The sequence below is a fragment of the Amphiura filiformis genome, chromosome 13, assembly GCF_039555335.1.
Source record: "Amphiura filiformis chromosome 13, Afil_fr2py, whole genome shotgun sequence".
Taxonomy (NCBI): Eukaryota; Metazoa; Echinodermata; class Ophiuroidea; order Amphilepidida; family Amphiuridae; genus Amphiura; species Amphiura filiformis.
Genome location: NC_092640.1, coordinates 12163160 through 12173242, shown reverse-complemented (window position 1 = coordinate 12173242; position 10083 = coordinate 12163160). Strand labels below are relative to the sequence as shown.

The following is a 10083-nucleotide window of genomic DNA, read 5'->3' as shown; positions in this document are numbered from 1 at the left end:
CAAATGGCATGTATCAAAAATAGGGCGGTCCCGCTGGCCAGCATTAGAATTGGAACGCTGATTTGATACAGTGACATATTTGATACACTTTTGATATAATTATGTATAAAATGTGTATAAAATGAAAGGATAAAAATTTCAACGCTAATTTGATACAGTTTAAATTGGAACCCTGATTTGATACAGTTACATATTTCATACACTTTTGATATAATGATGTATGAAATGTGTATGAAATGAAAGGATAAAATTTGAACGCTAGTTTGATACAGTTTAAATTGGAACGCTGATTTGATATAGTTACATATTTCATACACTTTTGATATAATTATGTATGAAATGTGTATGAAATGAAAGGATAAAAATTTCAACACTAATTTGATACAGTTTAAATTGGAACCCTCACTTGATACAGTAACATATTCGATACACTTTTGATATAAATTATGTATGAAATGTGTATGAAATGAAAGGATAAAAATTTGAACGCTAATTTGATACAGTTTAAATTGGAACCCTGATTTGATACAGTAACATATTCGATACACTTTTGATATAAATTATGTATGAAATGTGTATGAAATGAAAGGATAAAAATTTCAACGCTAATTTGATACAGTTTAAATTGGAACCCTCATTTGATACAGTAACATATTCGATACACTTTTGATATAAATTATGTATGAAATGTGTATGAAATGAAAGGATAAAAATTTCAACGAAAATTTGATAGTTTAAATTGGAACCCTCATTTGATACAGTAACATATTCGATACACTTTTGATATAAATGATGTATGAAATGTGTATGAAATGAAAGGATAAAAATTTGAACGCAAATTTGATACAGTTTAAATTGGAACCCTCATTTGATACAGTAACATATTCGATACACTTTTGATATAAATTATGTATGAAATGAAAGGATAAAAATTTGAATGTTAATTTGATAGTTTAAATTGGAACGCTGATTTGATACAGTTACATATTTCATACACTTTTGATATAATTATGTATGAAATGTGTATGAAATGAAAGGATCAAAATTTCAACGCTAATTTAATACAGTTTAAATTGGAACGCTGATTTGATACAGTAATATATTCGATACACTTCTGATATAAATTATGTATGAAATGTGTATGAAATGAAAGGATAAAAATTTCAACGCTAATTTGATACAGTTTAAATTGGAACTCTGATTTTGATACAGTTACATATTTCATACACTTTTGATATAATGATGTATGAAATGTGTATGAAATGAAAGGATAAAATTTGAACGCTAATTTGATACAGTTTAAATTGGAACGCTGAATTGATATAGTTACATATTTCATACACTTTTGATATAATTATGTATGAAATGTGTATGAAATGAAAGGATAAAAATTTCAACGCTAATTTGATACAGTTTAAATTGGAACCCTCACTTGATACAGTAACATATTCGATACACTTTTGATATAAATTATGTATGAAATGTGTATGAAATGAAAGGATAAAAATTTGAACGCTAATTTGATACAGTTTAAATTGGAACCCTGATTTGATACAGTAACATATTCGATACACTTTTGAGATAAATTATGTATGAAATGTGTATGAAATGAAAGGATAAAAATTTCAACACTAATTTGATACAGTTTAAATTGGAACCCTCATTTGATACAGTAACATATTCGATACACTTTTGATATAAATTATGTATGAAATGTGTATGAAATGAAAGGATAAAAATTTCAACGAAAATTTGATAGTTTAAATTGGAACCCTCATTTGATACAGTAACATATTCGATACACTTTTGATATAAATGATGTATGAAATGTGTATGAAATGAAAGGATAAAATTTGAACGCAAATTTGATACAGTTTAAATTGGAACCCTCATTTGATACAGTAACATATTCGATACACTTTTGATATAAATTATGTATGAAATGAAAGGATAAAAATTTGAATGTTAATTTGATAGTTTAAATTGGAACGCTGATTTGATACAGTTACATATTTCATACACTTTTGATATAATTATGTATGAAATATGTATGAAATGAAAGGATAAAAATTTGAACATAAATTTGATACAGTTTAAATTGGAACCCTCATTTGATACAGTAACATATTCGATACACTTTTGATATAAATTATGTATGAAATGTGTATGAAATGAAAGGATAAAAATTTGAACGCAAATTTGATACAGTTTAAATTGGAACCCTCATTTGATACAGTAACATATTCGATACACTTTTGATATAAATTATGTATGAAATGTGTATGAAATGAAAGGATAAAAATTTGAATAAATTTGATACAGTTTAAATTGGAACCCTCATTTGATACAGTAACATATTCAATACACTTTTGATATAAATTATGTATGAAATGTGTATGAAATGAAAGGATAAAAATTTCAACGAAAATTTGATACAGTTTAAATTGGAACCCTCATTTGATACAGTAACATATTCGATACACTTTTGATATAAATGATGTATGAAATGTGTATGAAATGAAAGGATAAAAATTTGAACGCTAATTTGATACAGTTTAAATTGGAACCCTAATTTGATACAGTAACATATTCAATACACTTTTGATATAAATTATGAATGAAATGTGTATGAAATGAAAGGATAAAAATTTCAATGCTAATTTGATACAGTTTAAATTGGAACCCTCATTTGATACAGTAACATATTCGATACACTTTTGATATAAATTATGTATGAAATGTGTATGAAATGAAAGGATAAAAATTTGAACGCTAATTTGATACAGTTTAAATTGGAACCCTGATTTGATACAGTTACTTATTTGATACACTTTTGATATAATTATGTATCAAATATGTATGAAATGAAAGGATACATTTCATTTGATACTTTTTTGATACATTATCTTGGCATTTGATACACTTTTGATATGTATAAAATGTGTATGCAATGTTAATTTGATACAGTTTTGATACATAAAAGTGTATGAAATGAGGGTTCCAATTCAAAGCCTTTTATTTCATACATTTTTCATACGTATCAAAAGTGGTGTATCAAAAGTGTATCAAATTTCAGCCAGGGTATCCATATGTATCTAGTGGTTGTGCCATTTCAGGAAGTTCATCTGGCACAAAAAATGGACTTACGTACAGGTCATCCTCTGGTAATGCAGTAATGAGCGGACTTACGTACAGGTCATCCTATGGTAATGCAGTAATGAGCGGACTTACGTACAGGTCATCCTATGGTAATGCAGTAATGAGCGGACTTACGTACAGGTCATCCTCTGGTAATGCAGTAATGAGCGGACTTACGTACAGGTCATCCTATGGTAATGCAGTAATGAGCGGACTTACGTACAGGTCATCCTCTGGTATTGCAGTAATGAGCGGACTTACGTACAGGTCATCCTCTGGTAATGCAGTAATGAGCGGACTTACGTACAGGTCATCCTCTGGTAATGCAGTAATGAATGGACTCCCTTTCATTTCAGTCCCATTTATCGTAATATGTAGTGGTGGTGACTCCTTTTGTAAATCATAGTCAATTGTATATTTGCCATCGTTGTTGTCCTGTACATGCAGTGAGTTTCCTCCTTGTGTAGCCTCTACCTTGGCGCCACCAATTATCATCCTCTGTCCATTGCTATCTACACTTTCAACAATGGCTCTTTGCTTCCAATTAGAACTACTTGCAAGTCCTAACTGAATGGTACATCGCTCTGGGTCAACATCTGGTACAGTACTGAATGGACTCCCTTTCATTTCAGTCCCATTTATCGTAATATGTAGTGGTGGTGACTCCTTTTGTAAATCATAGTCAATTGTATATGTGCCATCGTTGTTGTCCTGTACAAGCAGTGAGTTTCCTTCTCGTGTAGCCTCTACCTTGGTGCCACCAATTATCATCCTCTGTCCATTGCTATCTACACTTTCAACAATGGCTCTTTGCTTCCAATTAGAACTACTTGCAAGTCCTATAACTGAATGGTACATCGCTGTGGATCAACCTGAGGTAGAGGGGGGTGATAAACCATTTTTTTCTGAGGACCCCCTAAAAATATGGAGATGGTCACCCTGAAGAGAAAACACCTCTTAAAAAAAAATTGGGGGGTCTAACCCCCCTGTACATATCCTCTGAAGATTCGAAGTGCAAGGTTGCCGAATTCGGCAGGCTTATACAGTATTCTATACAGAAAATCAGTTTAATGATATAATGGGCAAATTGAATGGTACAAATTGATAGAATTGTACTCTGTAAGTTTGATAATTTACATGTAGATATCAGAAACAGCTCTACAGGGTACAACTAGTCATTTTTGAGGGGCCATAGGCCTACAGTTACATAAGGGCGGAGGGGGGGGGGTGCGGATATGTCCCTTGCATGTCCCAAAAGTCTACTCAATAAAGTATTATTAAGCTTGATGTTTTGCGCAAAGTACACATCTATGATATCATTTCATGTACATGATGTAGGCCTGGATGTAGGGCTTATCAATGTGTTATAATTTTACTTCAGTCTGTAGCATCCACTTTACACAGCTTTTTTTCCAAAAGAAGCTAATATTCATAGCTGAGTTGAAATCTTGAAGCATGACTTTTGGTTTTGAGGTAACATAGTTCAGCGGAGTTTCATAATAGCTCAGTAGTTTCATATTAGATTGGTTGCATAGGCCTATGTGGTTGTAGAAAGATTTCTACAGTCCCTCATCTAAAGATGTCACTTGTCACCTGTTTTAGGCTAAAACAGCGACGTAGCAAATTTCTAGAGCTACTTTGCACAATATTTTGCTCATGTTATTTTTGTCATAATTGCAGTTATCTAATAAAATATTTGAAATATGTATGCAGGCCCGTACGCAGGGGGGGTGCGGGGGTGCGACCGCACCTCCCCAAATTTGCAAAAGTATACAAAAAGTCCCAAAATTGCAGAATTTGCGAGCGTAGCAGCAAAAAAAAATCCGTTTTTTTAACCCTTTTTTGGTCAAAAAAGTCCAAATTTGGGGAAGGAAGTCCACTTTTCACAAAATCGCACCCCCTCCTGGGAAAAAAGTCCACTTTTTCAAAATCAGCACCCCCCCAAAAAAAATCCTGCGTACGGGCCTGTATGTATGTATGTATGTATGCTGTGAGATATTCCACAAACTTGTCAACTTCTGCAGCTGATGTGGATGGACCGCCCATGGATACACTTCAGCTTATTAATATCTTTATTTTTGTGCTTTCTCCTGTTCTTTGCTTTCTAGACCTTTAGTGTACCATGCACTGATTATTTCTTCTATCTTCTATCTCCCCACCTGGACACTTCATGATATGGTTGTACTCCTAAACTGAGCTAGATTCACGCGTATCGCATCTATCTGCTTTACACCCCTTCTCGACAAAACCCACACTGCGCTCATAAGGTTATGTACAGTGTACTTTATTCATCTTCTCCGTGTTCACATTTATATATATGATCTAGAGAATGTCATTGTCATATAGGCCTATATCTTGCCTGTTGGAATCTTTTCAGGACACAAAGCTGAATGCAGGCTCGTAAAAAAAATTTGTCTGCATTTAGTTTAGACGAGCCATCATGAACTTGCTTGAAAATGATCTTGAGATTTGATGTAGAACTTGTTGAAGGTCAAGCAGTGCTCATGCACAAATTAATATATTATGACAAATTAATTAGGCCTACATGACGACCTTCAGAAGTCTAAATCTAAGAAGCATCTCATAATACAGGCCAGTAGATTGGCGGCATGCTCGTAGTTGTGGAAACAAATGATGTCATCTAAATCATGTAAATGATGCAGAGCAATGATGCACAGGGCAACGTCAGACTAAATACAGCTAGATTTCGCATCAAAATATATTATTTTGCTATAATTTTCCCCAAAAGTTAGCTTTGTTTTGTATTCATATGCGACAATTGTACCAAAGACCTTTAAATATTGTATAAATATCCATTAAAACAGCCTAGTAAAGCAATTCTATTACTTGTACCAAATATGTCCATTATATTCATATAAATACATATCTGGTAGTGTATTAATATTGTGCAAGGCTGCCAAATTCGGAAACCTTGGCTTAAAACTTTCAGAGGGTATGTACAGGGGGGTTATAGTATGTTTTTAATTTTTTCTCCTCAATATTATTGTTAAGTACAGTCAACTCCATATTTTGAGGGGGTCCTCACATTAAAAAGTAAAAATTTGCCAAATAACACCACCCCCTACAGGCTGAGGTTTCCATCTGATATCACCCAAATCCTGCAGTGATTCTTGAATCTGTGTAATAGCTGATTGATTCTTCTCAGTGAAATCAAAGTCAGTCTTATCTGATGCAGTCTCAGGTAGCTTTGCTATTTCTAGTTCATTCAGTCTTTCCATGATTTGGTTGTGGGAGGTTAAGAGCTGCGTAGGATGACTCATATCACATGATTGATTAGCAAACTCACAGGCACTGGTCATTTGTGCAGAGAGAAATCCAATGGAATCAGTACTTTCAGTCAAATTGTTCATCTCTGTTTCGTACAGGTTTTTCAAGTGTGTTTGAGCTTTGTTGTAATTAGCATCGATTTGCTTGTGTAATTTTGCAGCAGATTCATGCATTTCTTTTTCTTTCTTTTTGAAGTTGTTGGTCAATGTTTGTTGCAGTTCTTCAACTACCAATTGTTTGCGTGCTAATTCCTGGTTTCGCTCATTTACCCTCTCTGAGGAGAGCTGCATATCAGCAACAATCTTCTCAATGGTTGCTGATAGCTCAATAAGGTCATGACCCCGATGGTCAAGATGGCCGCATGTTGCACAGACTGGAACTTTGCAGTCAGCTTCTTTACAATACATGGTCATATCTTGCTTTGGGTGTTTTGTACAATGCTGCTGCTGTTGCATCATGGGATTGCATTTCTTGGCTTGCAGTTCTTCAATAGTCACAAGCTGATGATGTTGCATAGAGCGCATTTTCTGATGACTCTCGATACATCCCTGGCATAGGAAAGACCCACAATCATGGCAAAACTTCACAGCTGGATTATCATCATCACAATTTCCACATACCACTGCTAGATTAAAGATATTTTGATACCCCTTTAAGTTTTCCACGATGAAGTTATTAGGCAGACTGTCAACAGTTCCTCCTGGTAAGGTGATCAGTTTGCAACATTTTGGACAGTCAAATTTGGGCCTCTTACCAGCAATGCGTTGAAGACAAGATTTGCAGTAGGTATGTAGACAGGGTAAGCATTTGGCTTGACGTTCATCATTGTCATATGGCTCCTCACAAATAGAACAGGTTAAGAACTTATCCTTGAATTCCTCCTTCATCTGGGTTGGTGACAAAGAAGCAGCCATATTGTGTTAAATTACATAAATTGCCTAGTACGGGAGCAGAAGTTTGAACAAGCAAGACAAGAGTGCCGAATGAAATGATCGAATATTGATATTATTGAAACGCTAAAACTATATGCCACAAGCTGATAAGAATGGCAACCATTGGGTTATTCCAGTTGAAATCTATACACCCCCCGGAAGACATATAACCTTAATCTTCCACATAGGGATTCCATTTGAAGTCTACACTCCCTGTGTACAAGATTAAGGTCACCTTCCATAGGGGTGTGTGTATTTCAAATTGGATAGCCGATTTGGACTTTGCTTGAGTGTTCTAGTCCCATTGTACCAGAGTCTGTCAGATATGCCAAAGGGCTAGGATGCAGTTCTGGGACCCCAATTTGCTTGAATATTTTATCAAATGACCTTTGAATGCATTGGTTACAAACACTCATTTTCAACCAAACAAGGTCCAGTTTGGAGGTTACACTGTTGAATGGGGTTACAGGAACTATGCCATTTGAATAGGATCATTTTAGATCATACTCAGACATAGACCTACGTGTATAATTATCAGAAATAAATCTTGTGATTTGCATGCAGCTCAGTGGATACGTGCGCTGCAACGAAAACTAGAAACCATCAGTTGTTGACTCTGGGTTGCTGACTAATTGATAATATTGCACAATACCATTGTTGGGAATGATACCACCCCGGGATACCACTAACTTAAATTAGAACAATTAGCATTTGCCCAAAAACTCGACTTTGGAAGTGACGGGATGTGCAGACAGCAGTTCGAAACTAGGGTTTTTTCTGTGAGAGTCTAGACACCAAAAAGGGGGGTCTTTCAGTGAGAAGGCCCCCAAAGGGTGTCTTTCTGTGAGACAAGGGAAAATCTTAAGAAAAAGGGAATCATTCAGTGAGACTGAGAAAAATGTTGGGTCATGATATAAAAGTTGATAAAAAAATTTCAAAAAATCATCAAAATTTGAAAAATTTTTTAAAAATTTGAGGAAAAATAATGAAAAAATGGGGTCATTCAGTAAGAGATTATCACAAATTTCCCAAACAATTTTCAATAAAAGGGGGTCATTTTGGTGACAGGAAAACAAAAAGGGGGTCATTGGGTGAGAAGGACTTCAGTAAAATAAAAAGGAGTAATTGGGTGAGAGGGAGTTGAAAAATGGGGGTCAATGTGGCCGCACATCCCCGTCACCCATTTTTATTAGTGAGTGCCCCCCCATCATCAAATTTTGGTGGGTGATTTGAGCAGAACCCTAAATCAAAGCATACTCATATACCGTAACTTCCGTAAGTCCACAACCTGTTACCATTCCTGAGATATTGACTGAAACATGTTGATAAGGTGCTCAAAATATTAAAATAATTTCAAGTGTTTATACAGATATCATATCTGATAGCTATCAGGTTGTTCCACTTTGGCTACAGTAACCTTTACACTAGCAAAGTTTGTTGTCACCTGTTATTTTTGGTGCTCAAGTCTGAGGCATACATATGGTAAAAACAGTGTTTTTGTTTCGGTCGGTCGGCTTTTTTTTTTTTTTAATGACCCAAAAAATCACCAAAATTCGTAAATAATTTGCAATTTGAGAAAATTAAAAAAAATTGTTCCTAAAATTTCTAAAATTTGGGTCGGCATTCATTTGTACAGAATTTTTTTTTCCCAATTTGTTCAAAATCTGGGCCAATCTGGCCCACAGAACAGGGTTTTTTTTTCGTCGCCTAAAAGGGATTTTATTTGTTGCATCAAATTTGCTGTGCTATTTTACACCCTAGCCTAAACATGGATCACTTTCATCATGGATTCGCTACAAATTTCTTTTTACATGCTTTTTGAAGATCATTTCCCCTTTATTTATCTCTCGATCTATCCAATTTACATACCCTTTCCGCGTATTAGCACATTGCAAATTTACTATCCTTTTTTCAAATGTTTCATTTCTTTGACACCCTTAACACGATATGCACGTATCGTGTCTACCCAGCAAACACAAAACGTTTGCGACATCATTCGCGAAAGGTTATAAAAGGTTGTCAGAAAATGTTTAAATGTTGGGTTATATAAAAGGTATATTAAGGGTAAAAAACGTTTTTAAAACATTTAATAACATTTTTGATAATCTACTGCCCAACAAACACAAAATGTTTTACAGAAAACGTTTAAATGTCGGGTTATATAAAGGGTATAAAAACGTTTTAATTACATTCCAAAAACATTTTTGAAAACTTTTTACAAAACATTCTAAACAGAATTTTATTTTGGGGTTGAAAAAATATTTTGCGAAAAATGTTTGCCAAAAATATTTGCAATAACGTATTAAAAACGTTTTCATGACCTTTATATAACCCGACATTTAAATGTTATAAAAACGTTTTGAATAAAACATTTTAAGAACATTTCTGTGTTTGCTGAGTGCAAATATTTTAACACAATGTTATTTAGATGTTGACAAAATATTTGGCAAAAAACGTTTGCGAAAATAGTTTACAATAACATTTTTAAAAACATTAAAAAATATAGTTGTAGAGTGTTTTCATATAAAACGTTTTAAAACGTTTTCATGACCTTTCAAAGGTTATATAGTATATAACCTGACATTTTAATGTTATTAAAACGTTTTTACCTAAACCAAAAGCCAAAATATAACTTATTTATAACGTTTTTAAAACGTTTTTGTGTTTGCTGGGTACCCACGTAAAACTACCCTTTTTACACATTTTCTTTCTCATGACAATTGGC

General features: G+C 34.0%; 1 protein-coding gene across 1 annotated transcript; it reads right to left on the bottom strand.

Moving 5' to 3' along the window:
• Positions 1-6185: 6185 nt before the first annotated feature.
• LOC140167420 (tripartite motif-containing protein 2-like) lies at positions 6186-7340 on the bottom strand. Its single transcript, XM_072190726.1, has one exon. It carries the CDS (start codon positions 7338-7340, stop codon positions 6186-6188), a length of 1155 nt encoding a protein of 384 aa, XP_072046827.1.
• Positions 7341-10083: the final 2743 nt, after the last annotated feature.

What these genes read in the sequence shown, in the direction of transcription:
- LOC140167420 (XM_072190726.1), bottom strand. Translation starts at nt 7,340, where the DNA reads ATGGCTGCTTCTTTGTCACCAACCCAGATGAAGGAGGAATTCAAGGAT.